This window comes from Rousettus aegyptiacus, unplaced genomic scaffold (assembly GCF_014176215.1).
Source record: "Rousettus aegyptiacus isolate mRouAeg1 unplaced genomic scaffold, mRouAeg1.p scaffold_m13_p_1, whole genome shotgun sequence".
Lineage (NCBI taxonomy): Eukaryota > Metazoa > Chordata > Mammalia > Chiroptera > Pteropodidae > Rousettus > Rousettus aegyptiacus.
Genome location: NW_023416284.1, coordinates 117,584,524 through 117,608,679, shown reverse-complemented (window position 1 = coordinate 117,608,679; position 24,156 = coordinate 117,584,524). Strand labels below are relative to the sequence as shown.

The following is a 24,156-nucleotide window of genomic DNA, read 5'->3' as shown; positions in this document are numbered from 1 at the left end:
TTGTCTTCTGTAACTTTTGTTTCAGTTGTGCGTATGTATACATATTGATCTAATCCATTCAATCCATCCTTCTGAAGACACATCTAAAGAAGAAACTGTTGTCCTCAAACCCTTCTCCCACGTTCTGTAACAGCCAGAATAAAGGCAAACTCTTTCAAAGGTTTAAAAGATCCTCTACTCATCTCCTTTCCAGGGTCCTCAGATTTGTCATTTTAGAAAATGATATTGCCATCTACTCGGTTGCACAAGCTCGAAACCAGGTAGTTCTACTTGCTCCTCCCCTACTCCTTTTCCAATCTACCCTATGGGTCTTACTTCTTAGTCTCATCTGAATCAGAGTTAACCTTGTCAGAGCCTTCCCTGAGCTCCTCCATCTAGATCAGCCTCTAAACCTATCCCTGCCTTTCTCAAGCACACATTGCCCTCTTTTATTTTTTTATAACACTTTCAATTGAAATTATCTTGTTTATTCTTGTAAATGTATTTAGTATCTGTCTCCCCACCAACATGTAAGTTCCGTGGTGGCAGAGACTTGGCCTTTCTCTGCTATATCTCTGCATTGAGATATGTTCAGGGCTTATGGTAGAAGAATCACCAATAAATATTTACAAGTGAAAGAGTTCCTGAAATAAACCTGGGGTTTCTAAAATATTCTTTTCTACCTTTTTGTCATGGTACTTGCTGTTGCTTCCACTCCAAATGTACTGTATCCACTTGTTCTCTTGGTAGACTTCTATTCATCCCTTAAGATTTCACCTTCTTTATGCAAAATTTCCCAGTGCCCTTGGATTGCGTTTATACTTGCTTTCAGTGATGCCACAGCCTTTTTCATTCACTATGTTGCAGTCATTTTCATATTGGACTTCCCCACTGGGCCTCGAGCTTCTTCATGGCAAGGCTATGTTTATTAATGCTTTTTATCTCCTCAACTCCTAGCACATACTTGATATACATAAGTTAGTTAATAAGTGTTTGCTGAATGATTGGGTAAACAAATGAAAGAAAGTCGATTATCAAAAAAAGATGATTATTTGTGATGGTGTTCTCTGATGTAAACTAAGTAAATAAAATTCTGGATTTATAGAAAGGGAAAGATTTGTGTGTATATATGTCATACAGAACAGTGTATGTGGAGGAAAAGATTAAAGAGAAGTAAAAGCATAATTATTCTGTATAAAATACTTCTATTTACAACATGGATCATTTTAAATATTAAGGTGTTTTCTTGTATATATGATCCAATAGGATTGACTAGATTTCATTTCCCCATGGTTTTTTAAGAACAGGACTGTCAGGTACATTGTTAATGATGAAAAAGCTTACATGCCTATGATTTTAGGATGCAACCTGATCCAGACCAGGATAGTTTAGGGCTTGCACTGTTCTCTGTGAGACTCTAATATTATGTTAGGAAATATGACTGATAGAAAATGGAGGAGGAAGGGGAAAAATTTGTCCTTAAATACATATATAAATAAAATGTATATATAAATGTGTGTATATGAAATAAAAATATCTTGACTTACATTTTTTTTTGATAGAGCTGTTGCTTGCTTTTCACCATCTTAAATAAAACAAGCTAGAAAGAAGCCAAACCACCTAGAAGCAAACCTATTTTCTTCCCCATTATTTTATCTTTTATTAAAAACTCCCTGCCTCATTTGCCTTCAGATTCTAGCTATAGAGGATTCTTTAAAGTGGGGTGGGAGGCAAAAGCAGAGATGAGATCTTTAAAACACTTAGCAAAAGTTTTTCTCAAACTCTTAATTATATATAAAAATCTGCTTCTCTTCTTTTTGCCTCAGAATAAATAATATTAGAGGATCTGTATTGCAAATAAAGAACTTCAGTAGAGAGGGTCCCTCTGGAAAATGCCCTTTCCCCCATGGATCCAGGGCTGACTTGTCTTGTGTGATTTCAGAATGTCAGGAAGGACCTACCTGTACAATTTCTCCTCTAAAGTCCTACCATTGCAGGTTCAGTTCTTTGGGTTAATAAACCACTCCATTTAAATAAGCACCAGGAGATTTACAAGAATAAGCTAGACTATAACCATTAGTAATTCTGTGACTTAGCCAAAATGGCTGCCCTAGGGAATTTTAATTTTGATAGATGGAAGGAGAATGACAGGGTCTTGTAGAAAACTCCAAAGGATGTGAGGAACTGGATATCCCTATGCCTGGAGGTGACAGGACTTTAACAAGTAGGTTATGAGTAGAAAAGGAATCATGAACAAATGATATAGATGTTCAAATTTGCCAGATTCACAGCTCATTAGGGCAAACTCTCCAGTGAGCTGAGGGGAGCAGAGAGAAAAGGAATTAAAAAAAAATAAACAAATGAAAAGAAACACTTTATTTTTCACTTAAATAAAAATTATATTAATAAGCAGACTAAAGAAATTTCAAGGAAGCAAAAACACTTTATGCTAGTTACCATGAGTTTTTAAGATTATTGAATCTTCTGACTATGAATGTCCCTGTTTTTGGATAGGTGACTCATGTCCCCCAAGATGGAGCCAGAAGCAGGGCAATTCTGAGTGGGTGGGGTGTGAGCTCACTGTCTGTCTCTGTCTCTCTCTGCTCAGGTTCTGGAGAGAGGATCAGTACGTGTGACACAGTGCTGACAAAGTCTCTCTCTACAGGTCTGTGCTCCTTGTAACTTGCTCTCCACTTGTTTATAGAGGATAGTATATTCTTTATTTCCAAGAATATTCAGCTTAGCTCTGGTAATCATAGAGTTTAAGAAGAAATAAGAACTAGGAGGCTTGATGTTACATTTTATCAATATTTCCGGCCAATAAATAGAGAGAGCTAACATGTATTGAATAATTAGCCATGCAATTTGGGACAAGTTACAAGTTACTTCATTTTCTGTGTCTCAGTTTTCTCATTTATAGATTAGGAATAGTTTTAGTCTTATTTTATAGGGTTGTGAGAGTTAAATGTCACTAGGCTTCAAGCATTTTTAACAGAGGGGCACATAACAAAATGTTAGCTATAATGATGATAATATGAGGAATAATGACTCTTCCGAGGCAAGCATTAGATTCTCCGATTTCCTCTCTTGTTTAATTCTCAAAACTGTTTTAGGTAACTATTTTCAATCTGTTTTTCAGTTAAGGCAACTGAATGACAGATTAACTAACTTGCTCAAGGATATACAACCAGTAAGGTTCAGAACAAACAGGGATTCAAAGCTAGTTGGATGGGCACCAAGGCTCCCACAAGTTCCCACATCCCTGCTTTCCAGTGAGCCCCTCTTTACCTCAGTTCTCTGAAAGCTTTCACTGTATTCCTATAGCAGCTTGCCTGGGTTTTTCTGGTGAATTTCTCCACATCCTGATTTTTTTTTTTCCTTTTCAGCAGACTTTCCCTTGCTAATCCCTCCTTCAGTGTAACCTCATTAGCTTTGGGGACACACCCCTGGCTAGGCCTGGGCTTACAAGGCTGCCTTTCCCCACCCCTTCCCTCTGCTTTGGTTTAAAGTGTCACCAGATGCCTCTGGTTCTCTCCCTTTGCTTTTAGCCCTCACAAGGGCAGGAGGAACAAAGGCTGGATCCAAAACACATCAGTCCTGGAGTGACAGTAAAGGGGTCTTGTGGGAGCACTGTCTCCCCTACAGCTCTTTCTGCATCAGGACTGTTGACAACAAAGGAAACTGGTTGGGAAAATGAAGAATTTCTGGTAAGACCTTGACAATGGAAAGAGTAGCAGGGATACTGGGCTGGGGTCCCTCGAACTGAGGGTCTGTGTTTTCGCACTGGTGATAAGATGAGAATTGATGGGGGAATTGAGAAGAGAGAGACAGACATAAGGATGAGAGAGTGAGACAGAAAAGAGCAAGCATGAGAGACAGAAGAGAGACTCAGAGAAAGAAAGAGAAAGAGACAGCCATTGAAATGGAGAGCAGAAAAACTAAGATAAAAGAAAACAGAGATAAGGAAATAGATATAGAAACAGTGAGATATATAGAAATGAGACAATGAGATAGAAAACAACAACAATTTCTTGATTGTTTTAGATTAGAAGCTGGAAGCATGAGAATTCATTAAATTTCTCAATCAGATTTTAAACTCAAAATGAACGAAATAGATGACTGAGATTTGCTCACCTACATCAATTAAGTTTACTATGTTTGAAAATATTAAAGTAGTCTCCATCTCCAAAGACTCCTGTTTGAGTCATTTTTCTTCTCTCTTCCAGGAAAATTCCAGTTTTCTTCTTCATATGCAGTTTCTTGGGACCCTGGGCATCTGCGACTGTCAAGCGTCGCCCAAGTAAGGGCCATAGTTTCTATATTTTGAAATATCACCTGTTCCCAGAAGGGATCAGGCAGGGAGGGCTGTGGCTGAGTGAGAACTGAGTGAGGCATCCATTGTCCTTCACACCTTTACTCTTCAGTTCTGCTTTGACCATGGTGTATTCTATAATTCTGTGTGTGTTGGGGGGGGTGGACGGGGAGGTCAGTGCTGAGCACAAAAAAGAAGGCCTGGCTATTTCCAAAGTTGGCAGGAAAGTCAATCCATGTGATCCAGTGCCTAGCATAGTGCCTACCTAGTTCAGATGGTGATTGAATGGATGGATGGATGGATGGATGGATGGATGGATGGATGGATAGAAGACAGTTATCTGGGGGTTGGAGGAGATATAAACAATATATTTGATTTATGGGGATGGCTGGGGCAAAGCTTTTGTACATGTAAGATGCTTTTTCTGAAGTCTAGAAAGTCTCTGTCATCAGGTGAGTCTCAGCAGGGCACTGGGGTTGAACAGTTATATTAGGCTTTCCACGGTGGTGAAAAAAAACACTGTCTCCCTGCAACCTTCCACTTGTGTAAAGAGCACCGAATTTCATTCTAGGATTCCTCATCAAATTGAACATTTAATCTTCCTCATGGTTTTCTTCTTCTCATTAATCTTCCCCATTTTAGGATGCTAGCAATAGTCTAGTTTGGACCTTTTTTTATCTCTTAGAATGAATTTATGAAATTAAATGTTCTCTATATTTGTATTTTATTCAGGATTAATGAGTTTTCTCCCTCCCCACAACCCTTTTTCTATCTAACAAAGTCTCCTAAGAACTCCATTCTCCAGAAGTCTCACTGAATTAGCTCAAAGGTGGCTCTGGATTTTCTTAGGAATTCTAAAATTTGTAGTATTTAAAGAGCATTTTCTAGCCCAAACCATCAGAAGTTTTCCAAACAAGTTTCTGATACTATGCCATTAAGAATGTCATGCAGCTTTGGTTCTAAAAGGAACAAATTCCTAATTTCCCCAAAAGGAACATTTTCCCAGCAGAAATTATTAGAGTAACTTTGTGTCTTGCCACCTTTCCAGGATGAGTCAAGATGAATGAATTATAATCTTAGAGTCATAGAGTAAAGTCAGATACACTACTTATTAACAAGCTGTTTGGTATGATATTATACTTTAATAGTTGCTCAGCTCTTCTTATTATTGATATATCACCATGAACCCCATAAGAGATGAGGGAGGATGACATATGATCTCTTTTGCAGGATTTCCTATCAATTCAAATTCTAATGGTGGAAATGAACTCTGTCCAAAGGTCAGGATTGGCCAAGATGATTTACCAGGTGAGTAGCTTTCTATAAACCTACTTGATAGATTCTTTTATTTGAGAAGGTTGTGGAAAAGAATAAAACCAATCTCATTTTAGACTTTTTATTTTGCATTCCCTTTTTATAGGATTTGACTTGATCTCTCAGTTCCAGATAGATAAAGCAGCATCCAGAAGAGCTATTCAAAGGGTAGTGGGATCAACTTCATTACAAGTGGCTTACAAATTGGGAAATAACGTAGACTTCAGGATTCCAACCAGGTGATATAAAAAAATTTTAAATCTAATTGTTTGCCTCAAATGCATTTTTTAAATGAAAAGCTAGCCAATGTTAGAGCATCTTCTCATGTTTAATGTTTCTTGGATCATGATTTTATTTAAAGATGAAGGAATTTATTTACCGACCTATCTGCAGTGCCTGAATATGTGAATGCTCTTCATGTTTTCAGTATGTAATTTACTTTCCATTCCAGGAAAAAAAAAAAAAACCACCGAGACTATTATACATTGATTCAGGACATGTTCTTATTACTTTACTCTCTGTTTTCCTGTAATTTGTCTGGTTTTAACTGAAAGGACCCTCTGTGAACAGTGCCAGAGGTTAAGCATAAATTTAACTGGGAACCACAGAGTGGTTAGAAGACTCACAATGGTGCTGTTCAAGCATCTTGGTGCTGAAATAGAACCACATATCCTGGCAGGAACCAAACATAAGCAAAACTAGAATAATGATAACAGAAGCAATGATAGTGATAATAATTTTTTTAAAATCCTGCACTTAACTTATCTCCTTCTCTGGAACTCATATCCTTTAAATTATTCATAACCAAATGTTTTAGTGTGTGTGTGTAAGTGTTGAGTCATGTCACTGTTATGAATGAGCTTCAGGGTTTTCAGTTGTATATCACCTAAATACCTTATATGTGATTATTATGATTATTTTGTGTTTTAGTGCATTGCAAAAAAATAGAATTAAGATTCGTTTGGTAGGTAGACGAGAAAATTAGGGCTTTGATAGAAATTAATATGTAAAGGTAAGTAATGATGAATCAAAACAGTAAAAGAATATTACAGAAACTAAATGTTTACAATAATTAAAATTTTGATCAAATTAGAATATTTTCATATAGTACCAGATTATAGATAGAAATTCATGTTTTGAATATATCATATTTTATAAAACAATAATAGTGCACTGTATAAACTCCTTTAATACATTTCTCAAATAGCATCAGATCTCATCCTCATCTTGACCTTGTGGTAGGGACATCATTATTCAGATTTTATAGAGGTGAAAACTGAAGCCAGAAATTTTAAGTTACTTGCCTAAGGTCACAGGGTTGGGAGGCGCTGGGAGAGATGAAATCCAGGCGGATTGGCTTCAGAGGCTGTGCTTCTAACTCCTATTCAATACTGACCCTGGAAAACAATGCGCATTTGGAAAGATTAAAGGCATGATAAGGGCTATTGATTTTTTTGCTCATAATTTCTTTTCGTGCATAGATGTGCTAGTTGTGTTCTTAAATAAACTTGAAGAACTTTTATTTTTTTTCTTCCTTTAAAAAAATAATTAAATGTGACACAAAACCCCCTAATGCTGACCTAATTTTCTCTTCTACGATTTAAGGTACAATCTGCACTGTGATTAACTCTAAGTTCAGAGATTGAGTCCATATTAGACCCCTTCCTCCTGCCCATCTTGTTTGTCGTTCTTCTCTTAAGTACCTAGAGCTATCACTTAATATATTTCATAGGCTATAACCGATGTCCCACATTCTCTATCTCTTTGACTCCTTGCCCCCACAAGCACCAAAACTCTCATTTTACTATCAAGACTTATTGAAAGATAGAATAAAAGGAGGAAGAAAAAAAGGGAAATAGAAGAATGAAATTCAAAGAGAAGGAGGAGAGCAAAAGGGCTGAGTTAGATGGGGTCCCAGATACATAACAAAATCTATTTTGGGGCAAGTTACTTAAATAATCTTTGCTTCAGTTCTCTCAGTTTAAAATTAGGAATAACAACTGTGTCAAGAGTTGCTATGGGGAGTAAATGTTAATAAATATAGAGGGCTTGAATAGAGCCTGACATGCAGTGGTATTAGTTAAGTGTTGTCCAAAAGCAGTAGAGAGCACTAGGAGAGAGTGTGTGCAGATGGGAGTCTTTTCTCCTTAGCGGATTCTTTCTTTTCAAGATGCCTTCCAAGTCCTACTCATTCAAAAACCAGTTGGTAAGAATGGCAGGGACTGGAATTGCTCTTAAATCTGCAACGAGTGTACTGTCTTGGTTTTAAAGAGAATTTCTATGCTGGAGAATACAGGCTCCACAGGAGTGAAAATAAACTATTAGCAGGATCTTTGTGGGAGTACGGCATATGGAGCTAATGTGATAGTCACAATTTACTGTTATTTACCTTTTTTATTTTTTGAAAGATTATGAAACCTTTTTTGCTGCTTTTTATTCTTTATTTTAGGCAGTGTAGTTTCACATTCTCAATTCATGCTTAAACATGTTGTGTTTGTTTGCCTTAACACATACAATCCTTCGGTTTTCTTTGGGTTAAGGTCACAAACAAATGTTTCAAGGTCTAAAGACTTCTTATCTTTTATTCAAACTCTTATGAATCTCCTTTTAAGATACTCTGTGTGGATTGTAACATAACGGAATAAATCATTCATAGGTTCAGCTTCTTTTAAATTACATATGCTGTCAAGTTTACTTATCAATATGCACAGCATATTTGCAAGAACAGAATCTCAGGTGTTCAAAAAAGACAATGGGACTGACTGTTCTATAAATTAGAATTGTGAGGGCTTTTAAATAGTCTTAAGTATATACAAATGCTGCATATATGTTTTATTAGTTTGAAACTGAAATGAATTTTCTCCTTTTATCATATTGACAAACTGTATAAGCCTAGTTTAAAATAGTAATAACATGATAATCTTGATTATGTTTATATATGCCCGTAAGCACACACACACACACACACACACACGCGCGCACACACACACACATATATGTATGTATTTAATCTTCATGTATATAAAGAAAGACAGACCAATACTCTTGAGGTAACAATATGTCTATAAGTGAATTGTACTTCTAACAATTTCAACCACCATCCCAACTAAAAAAAAAATTGGCATTATATAACTAAATTAGAAGTAAGTGGGGACATTATGTCCTTCCCTACCTTAAAGATACTATCTTTGCTCATTTAGCAGGAGAAATCGAATAAAGCACAAATTGGGACAGATCTTTCAGTAAATCTCATGATGTCTTTGCAAAAGAGTCACTCAAGCAAGTTACTGTGACTTCTAAAATCAAAACAAAACAGATTTATTTTTTATATCCTAGGGACTAATGAAATTCTACAGCCTTGTTTAGTACATATGTAAACAAATAAATAGGTAATGTAAATTTTTAAAAAAAACTTATAAGAAAAATGTTTTAAGGTAAAGAGGAGGACAAAGCATTAGGATTTACCTTCCTTCTATGAAAACCTCACACTTCAACTGTTAACTACCTTCAACAAAAAAGAAAAATAAATTTTTTAATCATCTGATTAAGTCTAGCTTATTAAGTGAAAATAATATTAAAATAATCTATTTATAATTTAAATGGACACTTGTCAAATTTTACTATTAAATAAAAGTTTTAAAACTTGTCTCCTAGCTCCAAATTAATTGAGTTCAGTTAAATAAGATGTATGAACTTCTATAAGGTTTTATATTATGCTGTCATTATTAAATCTTAGTTTCTTCCCTAGAAGTTATTTTGTAATGTGTATATTCTGAAAACTCTAAAAAATCTAAAGGATATATGACAAACAGAATCTATATTAAAAACAAATATTGAAATAGATGTGGTAGACATCTCCGTTCTGGGGAAATAGTTCTTGCATAAATTTTTCTTCTTTGGCTTCAAACTGAATCTTTTAAAATATACTTGTTAAAACCTCCTGTGCACTTGACAGACATAAAATATATTTAGGAATCATTTAAGAATGTGTATTCACAAAAGAATTCACCCAGTATTATAAGTAAAACCAAAGACCTTTTAGAAAATAATGGCTAAAAGATGTACTTGTATGATAAAAGAGTACTCGGATGAAAAGTTTCACATTTTTGTTATTTTAATAAAATTAACAAAGCATTGAAATTTGTTGAGATAGTTGACCCATTTCATTGAAGGTTTGAAAAAGTATTTGCAGTAAAGAGTTACCTTATGTTTGTTTATATTATTATAAGGGATGACAAAGTTTTATAGTTAAAGTGAAAGTAGAGATAGAAAATCTTAGGGGGAAAAATAGTAGATGATAGAGGCTCTATTCATCCCTCTGGTGACCAAATCAAGGAAACAAGGAGCAAACAGCAAGGAAAAATCTCGTGGGATCTACATGAACAAGCCATACCACTAGGGAGAAATCTAAGAAATCACGCTACAACGGCAGAAGGTAGGACGGGGCAAGGACGCGAGGCTCTCTGGTCTGAGCAGCTGAGTGAGATGGATGCTGTGGCAGCGGCAGCTGCAGACGCCTCTTAAAGGAGCTGTGCGAACTTTCGTGGTGAGGCACCTGCTGGTTCTGGGCACCAGTGACAGTTAGGCTGTGCACAGGGGGTACCAGGGACTTACAGGGAGATGCTGAGTTGTTGGAGTGAGGGCCAAGTTGAGACTTGCTCCATACAGAAGTGCTGGTGGTATCCATTGTTCCTCTGTTGAGCCCCCACCCCACCCCACCCTATCCCAGTGTGCAGAATCAGCACCGCCATAGCCAAGAGGTCATCATACTGGATAACAGAGGTCTCTCTGTCCAGAACATTCCCTGAAACTCCACCTCCCCCCAACTCGCCACCCCATCCAAGCCACATCCAGGTGTATCCTCAGCGAGTCAGGTGCTCCTTGCTGAGCAGCACCTAGGTCACACTGGTGGCAGCTGACAGCAGTTTCTGGTGTGGCCTCTTGAGGCAACTATAAGCACAGCATCTGTGGATTGCTTGCTGAAACTTAATAGGTGGCCCTGGAGGGACAGAGGCTTGGTCTAAATTTGGCCTGCAGCTGAAACCCTCTCAGGACCGTGCCATTGGACACCTACTACCCACTAATTAATCCACACTAATAAGACTGGGAGACTTAAGAGCTTTGCTTAGTACATAAAAACAAACAATTGAAGGCAGTTAAAATGGGAAGACAAAGAAGCAGAAATCATATGAGAGAACAGAACAAAGATCCAGAAATAATGGAGTCAAGCAATTTAACAGATGCAGAGTTCAAAGCACTGGTTATGAATACGCTCAATGAACTTTTGAGAAGTGTAGATAAATTCAGAAAAGATAAAAAACATAAAAATGGAAATGGAAATTATAAAAGGGAACCAGTCTGAAATGGAGAACATCTTATATGAGATGAGATGTATTTTAAATGGAATAAACAAAGTGAATAAAGAAGAGGATCAAATGACCTATATAAAGGATGGAAAAGCCAAGGACTCTCAATCAGAATGGCAAGAAAAAAGAAGCCAAGACTATAATAATATTTAAGGAGCCTATGGGACACTGTTAAAGGTAAAAATATGTCTCATCAACATACCAGAAGAAAAACAAGATGTTGAAGAGCTATTTGAAGAAATAATGATGGATGTGAAGAAAATAGACATACAACACAGGAAGCTCAGAGAATCCCCAAAACCAGGAATCCAAAGAGGCCCACAGCAGGGCACATCGTAATTAAAATGCCAAAGATTAAATACAAAGAGAGAATTTTAAAAGCAGCAAGAGAAAAGCAGATATTTACCTATAAGTGAGCATCCATAAGACTGGCAGCTGATTTCTCAAAAGAAACTATGCAGGGCAGAAGGGCTTAGCACAAAATTTTTGAAGTGATGAAGACTCAGGATTTACAACCAAGAATACTTTACCCAGCAAAGCTATCAATTGTTTGTCATACATCCAGTGACAAACAACCAGCTGCTAGTTAAACCACACTTTGAACTCCCTGGGGGCGGGAGGACATCTTAGTGTGAAGGAGCTTCTGAAGTCCGCACAGTTACTGATTCTTAAAATGCTTATGTGGGTCTAGGACATAATTATGGAGGGGAATACCCAAGCAATTATGGAAATAACAAAGAACCCTAACGTGTTATATTAAAATAAAATATTTAAAAACTGCTTTAATTAAATGGTGTCATAAACTAGTAGAGCTGATTTAGATTCCAAATGATCTCTTCTTTCATTTGTAGAAGAAATGTTGCCAACAACTTTGCAAGAATGTATTTCTTGGCTGAGATGGATTGCTGAGCAGTAGCTCTTTAAGTAGCATAACCAATAATATTGTTGGGATTATGCAGCCCTGGGAACCCTACTTAGCTTTGAGGGAGGGCTTTATTTTAATGTGTATCTTAAGATGGAGCATTAATGTACCTAGTTTTTCACACTGTAGCTTTCCTGTAGGTCTGGAATCTAAAATAGCATAATAAGAGAATATGGTAATATGCATGGTTACAGAAAACCAGATTTATATTTACTGTTTTAAAATTTTACTCAGGCATTTATATCCCAGTGGACTGCCTGAAGAATACTCCTTTTTAACTACTTTTCGGATGACTGGAAGTACACTTGAAAAGAACTGGAGCATTTGGCAGATTCAGGATTCCTCAGGGAAGGAGCAAGTTGGCGTGAAGATTAATGGCCAGACAAAATCTGTTGCATTTTCATACAAGGGACTGGATGGAAGTCTCCAAACTGCAGCCTTTTCAAAATTTCCCTCCTTGTTTGATTCCCAGTGGCATAAAGTTATGATTGGTGTGGAAAGGAGTAGTGCTACTCTTTTCGTTGACTGCAACAGAATCGAATCTTTACCTATAAAGCCAAGAGGCCAAATCAATGTCGATGGCTTTGCTGTGCTGGGAAAACTTGCAGATAATCCTCAAGTTTCTGTTCCGGTAAGTATAAAACCATATACTATGGTAGATTAAATCAAAACCAGATTGCTAAAAATTAATACCTCAGAGATATCTGGTAATCATCTGAATGTCTTAAACAATGAACAATTTTTCATCTTTTTATTCACTCAAGCACTTATTCAAAAAGCTTTCAATGTCTATTTTGTGTATAGTGTATAACAGGTAGAACTGGGCATGAGAGGAAGTTAAGTAAATGGTTTCTTGTCTGGAGGTGCTACTTGGGAGATGCTACATGACTGCCTGGAGCACCCACAGTCCTTCTGAGGCAACTTAAAAGAAACTGATAACTTCTGTGGTGCATGTTGTGTATAAATAACTAATGAAAATAGCCAAAGTATGGTTAAGATGAATGGTAGATTCAGTAAGTCAAGAATTCTGTGCTTCTTGGAAGCAACGAACCTTGATGTAGAAGGATTCAAATTAACAAAAAAGAGGAAAAAGTGTATTCTAGCTGGAAGAAAGAGCATTAAAAGAAAAAGAAGCAGAGAATAAGTAGGCCAGGGGCCCCCAACTCCCAGGCCAGAGACCAGTACCAGTCTGTGGCCTGTTATGAACAGGGCTGCACAGCAGGAGATGAGTTGCAGCAAGCCAACAAAACTTCATCTGTATTTGCAGCTGCTCCCCAGCACTAGCATCACCACCTCAGCTCCACCTCAGATCATCAGGCATTAGGTTATTGTAGGAGCACCGGTTGAGGACTGCTGAAGTAGGCCACATTCAAAGATCTGAAGACTGGCTGGTTTGGATGAAATGTGTATGTGAAAATGTGAATGAGTGTGTGAGCGTGTGAGGGGGTGAGAGCTATTAACTGTATAGTGTAAGAGATAAGGTGAGGAAGCCATGTGGTGTCTGATTCACAAGAATGAAAATTGCATAGTGGATACAATATTTATTTATTTACAAGTAGGTGTTGCATGGAATATTATAAAAGCAAAAGGATTTTTAGAGCTCTGTTCATGATTTTATGATAGATATCCATGGATATAAAGGTAAGGAATTATATGATGATACATAATTGTCCCCATCAGTACCATGTGATTCTATTTTTTTGAATTGTTAAACTTTCACTGAGCAATTCTTTAAAAGGGTATTTTATAGCAACATGACAGGAATTTTAAAAATATATCTTAGAGGACAAATGTTCTTTTGCAGGTAACTAAAGAATTTACAGCTTAATAAATACGCTATTGATGTCAATCTCTCTCTCTCTCTCTCTCTCTCTCTTTCTCTCTCCTCTCTTTTTCTCTCCCCTTCCCTCCTTACCTCTCTTGGAGCTGTTAAATTCTAGTCACAAAACTCATATCATGGAGTGTAGCAAGGGTGATACAATGATTCTGAATTGTTTCTGTGCCCTTCTCCAAATGGAAAAAGAAAAGGTTATCAGGCATCTCAGTAATGGAATAGTTCAAATAACTTATTTCCAAGGGAAGAATTGTGATTAGTGTGAAAGACAGTGTGAAATTTCTGTATTCTGTGATGGACAGGAAGTAATTTGTAACTGCCACATTGCTGTTCTAGCTTGTAGATACTTGAGAAAGTATTTCTTCAACTAATGAGTTATCACACCTCAACTGGCTGAGTTAGAAAGCCAATGGGACAACTGTTGTGCCATGTTTAAATGTTAGGCAGTAAGATCTTTGCAGTGGTACTGAAGTGGTTTTCAGACAACACCAAATTTCTGTAATAACTGTCATTTCTGGACCCTGGAGGAAGAAGAAGAAACTATAGCGTATCCCTTCATTGTGGTGAATACCAATCAAGTACTTGTAAAACTGATTTATTGGTTTATTGGCCTTGAAAAACACTTCAAGTCATTATAATTCTGAATTCTGGAAGCTAGGACGTTATTAAATTGTCTGATTGCAGGAGCGGTAGAGTCACAATATTATCCATTATGTTATAGTCTAGCTGATTGTAGGTTTTCTGCCATCTAGTCTTATAGCACAGTAGAGACCAGTTAGGACAAGTTATTTTCCATTTTATTCTGCCATATATAGGAATGCAACAAAGAACCTGGAAGCTGGTGTTATCGTTTTGCTGATAGTCCACCAAGGAACTTTTCAGTCAGTACACTGTAGCTAATGTTAAAAGTAATTGAAACAGGCATGCAAAATTTTCCCTTCATACTGAATTTCGACTCCCCCACAAAGAAACACAAGGGACATAAGCATAAAGCTTATAGGCCAAAAAACTTTATACTTACATGCAAGGACGGACAATGACAATGCCAAACTTAAACTTGTCACCAAAATGTATTCCTCAACATTCACTCTGTGTAAGAAAAAGTAGAAAACACTATGTAAGAAAAACGTATTTATGCTTTTAAAAAACATTTAATATGCTTAGTATAGCAATTTAACATTTTAAAAATTATTTTATTCCCATTAACTTATTTGATCCTTGCAACAATTTTATTAGATAGCAAATATAGGATTTTCTTGATTTCTCGGTTGAAAAAATGACCTCAAACGAGTTTCTTGGCTTGTAAGAAACAGTGTTAGGCATAAAATTTCCAATCTGCTTTATTTTCTTCTCTGCCAATTAACTTTCCTTTGATAAAAAATAAAAATATGTGTAACTACATCTTTCCTTATAAAGCTTCTTATCATTCTCATTTTGGAAGATATTTGCAATTTGCATAGAATTTTCAGAATTTACTTTGCAGGACAAACAAAATAAATCTTTCTTTCTTAAAAGAAGAAAGATCGTATAAAACATGTCTTCAGATATTCATCCTACTTGTTTATTTAGTAAACTTCCTTTGTGTGCTTATATACTGCATATACAAAGTTAAGTAAATCAAAATCTTGTATTCTTCAGTCTATAAAGGGTGAGGGGTTAAGGTAGTAAACAATGAGACTATAACATGATAAGGACCATGATAATGGATAGAAGCACATGGAAAAAAATCCTCAGATCAGGGCGGGGAGGCATGAGAGTGGAGTTCAAGGATGTTTCCTAAAGGAAACGATGTCTAAGAGGAAACCTGGGGATGAATAAGAGTTGTCCGTGGAAAGATAAGTTCCAGTGTTCTAGGTAAAGGGACTCTCATTTGGCAACTCCCAAATGTATCAATTTCTTTTTCAAGCTTTATTAATTTTCCCACACTGCTCTTCACTTTTCTAGACTAAGAATAGTTAAATACATATCATACAAGTCCACAGACAAAGGCCAAGTGCCCACAAGTTGTCCCTACACCCTTGTTTTTATTTTATGACCTATGATTTCTCACCAATTTGGCTGAAATATGAAGATTAACTGTAACTAACTGTCCCTTAGGAGATGTAGAGGGTGATGAGTAGTGGTATTTATATATTACGGGAGGTAGAAGAAGTACAATGATAGGGCACTCTTCTCTCACTTTGGAGACAGCAAATATTCCATATTACTATGCGACAAAATTTAAATTAAAATGAAATGTGCCAATAGCATGAAAACAATAAGGAAGAGCATATTTTCAATTTTTCTTCATGAAATTAGATTAATTGTAATCTTTGACATTCTGCATTAATTGAACAACTTTTCAGGATCAATACTTGATTTTCTTTAGTAAGTAAATTAAAAGCAAACATCCGTTTGAAAGGTATTAACAGATATCAAAAGGTACCTCTAGGAGCTGTGTAATAAAAAAGGCAATTGAAAACATTTGATGGAACATTAATGCTAAAAGACTCATTTACATTATACTTGTTTGTGATTTTCCCCTATCTATGCCATCTTTTGTCTCTTTTCCTTTTCTAAATTGGAAAAGGAAACCAATTTCAAGAGGTTTTCAAAAGGCTTGCAATACAGCTGCTCACGTGGTCTACAATTCAAACACCTTCTCATCATTCATGGTTATTTAGTGGCCTCAGAGCATTTAATATTTTTTCTCAATGTACTGCTGTAATACATTGTTAGTTTGATTTTAAAGCAATAAATCCCCTATTTCCTATTCTTCATTGTGCCCATATTTTAGGATGGTGCCATTTATCCCATCGCAAAGCTTAGTTTCCTGGCAGCGTATCATAAAAACATGTTATTTCATGACAGGTGTTTTATTGTTTGTTGTCATTGTGATTGCCTAGGAGAGTTATTTGGTACAGCTCTATTAGAAAACAAAGTTAGCCTTTTTCCCTTTTCAGGGATGTACACTAGGGGTTTGGGCTTCTTAGAGGAAGGATAAAAGTTTATATGGCTTTACAAATATACGATTCAACTCCTTTTTCTTTTTTCCCTATGCATATTCCAAATAAACAATGCTGAACATGGTTAATCAGACAGATATAATGCTTTTAACAATATATTTAAAATGTGTTGTTAAATAACATATAGAAAATGTGAGAACAAATAGAACCAACAAAACTGTTGGTGTAGGAACTATCTGCCCTTTTCTCTGCTCCATAGAATTAAATCATACTAACCTCCAAATGTAAAAAACAATGCAAGTTTCATGAATGATAACATAAGAAAATCCATTATGAGTTTGTGGTTAATGTTATTCCTGGCATTTAAGAAATATTCTGGGAAAGTTATGTTTTTCATGATTTAAGACATGCATAATATCTACTATGTATAGTATCTAAATCATTAAGTTTGCTTATGAAATTGTTTTTGACAAGTACACCTTTTACAAATACTCTTCCACTTGGAAGTAAGAAATACAAAAGAAAATGGAAATATTATTTGAACATATCCATAGAAAATATCTTTTATAACATTTTGGTGTGATTTGCTTGGAGCATTTTTGAACACTGACTGTCAAAACAATTTTTGGGAGATAAAACCTAGCCTGCTGCATTGTAGACCATATTAACTGGATTTTCCACTAGGTGGCAATGATAGGAGCACATATGGAAAATAGCTGCTAACATAGTTATCCACAGTCCCTTCCTCCAAGCCATCATAACTAGGATAAAAACTAAATGACGGTCAAACTTGTTTTTAATGGAAAGTTGAAAACACTAAAAATTTGTATTGGCTTCAGCTGTTCCTGTACTTTTTTTTTTTTTTTTTAATTTTAATCAGTGCTATTAGTTTTCCTATTTCTATTAAATGTGTATGGGCAGCTACTAAGCAAAAGATTAATTCAGTGGCCTTTTCCAATCTCTTAATATTATTATGTCTATGGTTAGTTTGATTACAATGTGGTGTCAATAGAATCACGAACTTTCAAAGTTAAAGGAACCACTGAATGAATCTTGTCTACACCTCTCAGTTTACGCATGAAGATATTGAAAACCCAGACAGGGGAAGGGGCTTGCCTCAACTTACAATCAAACCAGAAGAGAAATAATATTAATTTTTTCTTGATGACATTTCTTATCCATCTCTATCTATTCATTAACATTAAATGAAGATTTATTAAATATCTGCTAAGTTATAGACAGAAATTAAAGCTTAAATGGAGCTTGCATTCATACTGTGGAGAGGAGATGGATACAAATGAATAAATGAGTAAATGTATAGTATGCCAGGTGGTCATAAATGCTATGGAGAAAAATAAAGCAGGAAATTGGAGTATCTAAAGAGAGGGCCTCATTGAGAAAGGAGTTGAAGGAATTAGCATGTGAATATCTGGGGGAGGAGGATTCAAGGGAGGGAGAACATGGAATGTTGGTGTTGTCGGCTATGTTTGAAAATAGCATGGGGACCAGTGTGGCTGGAATTAGACTGAGAGAAGTAGGCAATGAGAGGTAACATGACACAGTGAGGATGGGGAAATCAGATTTCTTGCTGTAGGAGATGGGAAGCTAGCGGATGATTTTGGATAGATAATTAACACGTTCTCATTTTTAAAAAGTATCTCTTTGCCTGCTGTATTTTGAGGAGAACGGAATCGTCAACCCTCTCAAATGCTATAGATAGAGCAACAAGATGAGAACTGAGAGTTGACTGTTGGATTTAGAAACCAGTGAGGGCAATCTTGAGAAAAGATCACTGGAGTATTGAGAGTAAAAGCCAAACTTAGAAAGGGTTTATGAGAGAATGAAAGAAAGAGGAGTTGGAGGCAAGGAATATAGACAACTCTTTTGAGTTTTGTATGAAGGAGAGCATAAAACAGGCAGTTGAAGGGGTATGGCATGAGGGGAGGATTTTTTTTTAAGTGATCAGATAACTCAGGATGCCTCACCATAGTTCAGAATAAAACACTTCTTGATGCTCTACTACATCAGTCTCCTTCTGCCTCCAAGGATCAGGCATTTATTATCACATGAATCTCCTTGAAATGCTCTAAACCAGGCCATCCTTCTCCATTCCTAGTCCTATTGCAGAAAATCCTCTGATAAGAAACCAATAATTAGCTACCCAATATTATTCACATTCCTTAGCTTAGAATTTAAGGGGGGAAATTTGATGTCTCTTCTTTGTAACAACAAATCTTATGTCTTCTTTATATATCCCTTTCCACTGTTATGTCTTGTGATTGCCACCTTCTCTCTTCAGAACTCTGTTACCTTCCTCATCTGTGCTTATGAAAATCTCAATTGCTCTTCAGAGCCCTACTCACAAATGATATTTTATATAGTTCCCTCGTTGATGACCTTAGCCATATCACATATCTACTGCAATAGTATTTATTATCAAAAACATTTTTTGCCTTAGAAAATGTCCCATATACTAAACATTTTTGTGTCTTCCACAGTATTAATATCAAAGCGCATGAATGTGTTATATAAAAATATGTTGGATAAAAAGGTGAATAAATTACTACATGCCAGGTCTGCTAACTTCAAGTCTACTTCTCTTGCCTTTCACCATCTGCTCAGCCTTTAGTACAATTCAGATGACTGTCGCCTGCTCATATTTAACTACAATTCTTAGCACTGTGTCTGGAACTCCATGGCCTCATCTACATAGAGTTGGGGAAATGTCTGATTTTAAGGCAACTGAGAAGCTCAGCAATCAAGAAGCTTCACTTGGAGAACATCCCTTATGATGATACAAAACCAGTCATAAACTGAAAAGAAGAATGAGATCTGAGAATTCAAGTATTTCTTTAAATATTTCTTGCCACCAAGTAGACAAAAGCTTAATGAAACATTTCTCTTGTTAAAAAATTATCTTTAAAAAGCTAGCTTTAGGTATTTTCTATTTGGAAAATTTAATCATAATTCAGTTTGGAAAAAAAATCAAGTCTTGTGCCATTCTCATTAATATTGAACCAAGTTCCATAGTTTGTCATTAGAATTCCCTCTTAGAAGGAAAAGAGAGTTGTCTGTTATTAGTTTCTGTTTAGTTTTTATGAAGGGCTTAAATACCTTATTAACCTTTCTCTTCGACCTGGCAAAATAAGTGGAAATCACTAGTCCTATTGAAAGAGTAGAGAGTTGGGGCCAAAGTTACTAGTTTTAATGTGTTGTTAGATGGATACTATAGCTTTAAGGATGAAATTATACCTTAGTTTCCTAAAGAAAAGAACTGGATAATGCCGTTCTAGGCATATGTAAGGGACCTTGCACTCACACAACTCAGTCTCCCTATTATGGTGAAGTATTTTATGTTGAGAAGGTTGGATTGTGCTGGGGCATTTTATGTTCTGTTTAACATTTGTTTAAATTTCTCTACTTGTGGAGAGATGAATATCTTTGTTTTCCCTAGAATGGTTCCTTAGTGCATGGCTTATATTGGGACTTCAAAAATGTTGACTGAGGACTAAATTAAACTATTTGTCACATATAGTTTGTCAGTGCATATTCAAAAAGAAAAATGATTCCAGGTATGAAAATGAGAAATGTGTGAAAATTGCATTTTAGATGTATAATGAAAGTGACTTTTACCAAGGAACTCTGCCAATCTTCCTTCAAAATAATTAACATGCAAATTGGAATTCATATTGCATGCCAAAAAGCGGTTGTTGTGTAGATGATTATTAGTGCGTAGGTGGTGTTTATGTGGATGCACAGATGTCTTCAGAAACCTCTGATCTATGTCACACTATGAACAACGCAGCCCGTATTCACAGATGAATTACATTTCATTCCCCCATTATCCTGTGCTACAATTGCAGCTCATATATTTAAACAGGTGTACCAGGTTATCCAGAGAGAATCATATTTTTGAGAAAACAACTTAATGAATCACTTTGCATTCGCAATAAGCAACTTAAATGAACTATCAAAACAAAGGATATAGATTTCCTGGTAGCTGTATAATTAAAATTTCTCAAGGTGATTAAGGTATGAATTATTTTGAGAATTAAAATATTTCATATATATAATCCAGTTCTAGTTTGTATTACCAATTCACAAAGGATTTAGTGAATAAAATTGTATGAATGGTCTCTCTTATTTTGAGAGTTAGAGAGTGGGGAGACATCTTTTCTTATTCTGGTAATATTTTTATCTGGTGATTGAAAGATTGAGAGAAAAATTTACAATTCTCTTTTCTATGTGATATTTTATTATACATATAAATACAGAATTGCATATAGAAACAGCTGTCAGTTTTTGGAGGAACAATAGAAATTTTGCTTCTGTAACAAGCATGCAAATAAGGAAAGGTTTGAATTCTTATGGAAGTTTCTGAATCTAGCAGACTTTGGAGACTAGCTTACACGGTTTTAATTTCTGATAACTCTTCTTTTCTAGTCATCTTTAACAAAAATGTTCAATCATCAAAGGCCTTGGTTACCTCTTAGAAATTATAACTTATTCTGTATTCTTTGGGGAGACTGAATAGGGTAGTAGAGAAAGCCCTTATTTTAGAGTCAGGCACATTTGAAATGCTAGCTAGCTCTGCCTTTTACCAGCTGTATGACCTGTGGCAAATGATTTAACCTCTGCTCGCTTTACCCCTCTGTGATCTGCTTCAAAGAGTTGTTTGAGGCATTGCTAGATATTTAGTATTTATTAAAGAAAAGGTTGTTCCATTCTTTATTTTATCTTCCTTTTCAAATTTCCACTGCTATTTAGAACAAAACCAAAATTAAATCTCTTCCAAGCAAACAAGAGTGCTCCAATAAAAATAGTATTTGATTAAAGTAATTTCCTTACCTGCAAGACATTGTGTGGTTTGAAAAGCAGTTTTTCCGTAGGATGTCGATATACTGTTTGTTGTTAAATAGTTCACACCATGAAGACATAGATAATTTTCATACAATTTGTGGATAAATTTCCTTCTTAAAATATGTCTCGATTTAGCTTTTCACTTTCTTTTCATCCTGTTTAATGCATTTTCCAGGTGTCCACATTTTCTGGAAAAAAAGGCATGGTAAGGTTGAGAGAAACAAGAATAATGGAGAAAGAGAAGAAGACTAGGACAGTTAGAATCATAGGAGAAGAGGTGCCAGTACAGGAATGTGAAAGCTTGTTTTGTCTTATTTTCACCCTTTTGTAAAATAGAAAACATTTTTTTTTTTTTAACTTTCCCTTGATGATGGGCAGAAGGGAAGGAGTTCATCACTCATCCTCTCCAATTTCGATCTTCTATTCAGTAACCTGAACTCTGGACATTTCCAGAGCAGTGGAAAAAATGTATCTAAATGTAATTCTAGATCCAACGGATCTAGAGTCCATTTGGCCAGTAGGACGGAGTGTATATCAATATTGGATGAAAGAAAAGAGTTAATATTTAGATTTGGGACCTGAATACTTAACTATATATTTGCATAATGCCAAGAGAATCAACTGACCAAGTAACATGGATCTGATTTGAAACGCCTAGGAAGGAACTTCCTGATTCAGACCTGGCCACTTTTTCTTTGTCCTGTTTCTTTTCTGTTCCTCTCTTCTTTCTCCCTTAGCACCTGCTAAAATGTAAGAAGTTGCCAGGACATATTTGGATTTCAAGTGTCTAAAACTTTTACATTTTTTCAACCGATGAATAAAATTATACCAAATTTAAATATTTTTTTATTATTTCGTTTTCCCCTAATTCCTAGATTTCTCTCTAATTCCCACCGTTTCTGGTCTTTCCTATTTTCATTTTAAACTGTGACCACTCCATGCAGAATGTCTTCTCTAGTATGCATATTTCTTCCAGGACTAGATTTTCTTTCCTCTATTTTATCCCAGGTGCCACCTCTTTGGCTGCCTCTGTCTCTAATTTTCTCTCACGTAAATTTAGTGCATATGTCCTCAGTGGAGTTCAATAGGCCTGGGTTCCAATCCAGACTCTGACGCTTACTGGCTTGTAACTAAGACAGTTTCTTGTTCTCTCTTATTTTAATAGAATCTACCTTTTTGGGTTGGTGAGTACAGAAATACAAAGTCACTGCCAGTGATCTCTTTCCTGCCTAGGGCTATGCTGAAGCAATGCAGAGCTAAAGACATTTGCATTCAATGATCAGAGAAACTTGGGAAGGGCTCACTGCCCATTTCTAGTGGAAATTTATATTCAAGGAACAACAAAAGTACTGGTCAAAAATTCAACCTGTTCAAGCTGGTCCCCAGTCACTTAGCAATTGGATCACACTTACAAACACATCTCTTTCTTAAATGACTTGCTTCTGTTCTCCAAATAAACCTGAATTGTCTGCTCTCTTTGTCCAGTTTGAACTTCAGTGGATGCTGATCCATTGTGATCCACTGCGACCTAGCAGAGAAACTTGTCACGAACTGCCAGTCAGGATAGCGGTGAGTTCCTTTTACCATCTGCAAAGGCCTTCCACCCAGCAGACTCCTCCTCGCCCTACCTCCCCACTCTTTCTCCAAAAACTCCAGGCTTTGCCGTACAAACCAGGTAGACATTGAAGAAGTACAGGTTCCACCCCACAATCTGGTGGGTAGAAACCACCCCTGGGTGTCTGGTTCTACCTTTGGTGTGCTACACACAGTGGCACACAGGCACTCGAAGAGGTTCGAAGACAGTGAGAGGTGGGCAGAGGCAGAGTAGCCGTGCTCAGGCCTTGCCTGTGCAGCAGCGGGGAAAGGGTTAAGGGGGACTGTTGTCATTTTATCCGTCCTCCCGGCCCGCAACCTATCCTCCAATCCCCAGGACCCTCTCCAGGGCCATTCATAAACAGGAGGAACTTACGCCTCCCAGGCCGGGCACCTTTGCAACCACTACTCCCGGGGGGCGCTTTTTGAAGGCAAGTGCGACTTGTGCGCGTGCGGAGTCCGGAAGCCTAGCGGGGCTGCAGGAGGCAGAGTCTGTCCGGGAGATTAGCATAGCCTGGCGGGCATGGCCTGGACCTCACAGGAACACCGCACCCTAGGGCTACAACTGCTGTTGTCAGGGCTCTGCTTGTGCGCAGCTCAAGTAAGTTGTGCAAGAGTGCTGGGTGTGGGGGTGTGTGGGGGGAGGGGGCTCCTTCTCGCTTTCTCCCTATCTTTTCCTCTCTAGCCCAGTCAGACCCCTAACCAGGTAAACTGGGAGAGAGAAGTGCTGGCATTTTTCAAGCGCACACAGGAAAAGGTGGGGGCTCAGCCGTCTGGGGAGCCGTGCGGAAGGCTCGAATTATCCCCAGGGCTCTGGGGTCCAGCGCTCCCTCCAGCCTGGAGTATCTGCAACAAGTACTGTGGGGTCGGGGCCTCAGATGACCCCTCGGTCCAGGTCCAGGAAAGGACCAACCTGGGCCCCCAACCTGGGCTCTAAAGCTGCAGGCTCAGGTGCTGAAAGCCATAGGTGTCTCGAGACAGGGGTTTAATTTTTAGCCTGTTTGCTTCTTACCTCCCCTCCCCCTCTCCTG

At 37.0% G+C, this 24,156-nt stretch overlaps 1 protein-coding gene across 3 annotated transcripts in view; it reads left to right on the top strand.

The window, feature by feature from the left end:
* The first annotated feature begins 3,513 nt into the window (after positions 1-3,513).
* COL9A1 (collagen type IX alpha 1 chain) overlaps positions 3,514-24,156 on the top strand; it is an 83,648-nt gene continuing 63,005 nt past the window's right edge. The window contains exons 1-7 of one of the 3 annotated variants that reach the window (XM_036219142.1): positions 3,514-3,686; positions 4,206-4,279; positions 5,522-5,599; positions 5,712-5,844; positions 12,128-12,524; positions 23,018-23,101; positions 23,811-23,831. In XM_036219142.1, coding sequence (XP_036075035.1) covers positions 3,673-3,686; positions 4,206-4,279; positions 5,522-5,599; positions 5,712-5,844; positions 12,128-12,524; positions 23,018-23,101; positions 23,811-23,831 — 801 coding nt within the window. In that variant the 5' untranslated portion in view covers positions 3,514-3,672. Of the gene's footprint in view, positions 3,687-4,205; positions 4,280-5,521; positions 5,600-5,711; positions 5,845-12,127; positions 12,525-23,017; positions 23,102-23,498; positions 23,727-23,810; positions 23,832-24,156 lie in introns of those variants that run through there. The other 2 variants (XM_036219140.1, XM_036219137.1) reach the window with 2 other exon arrangements.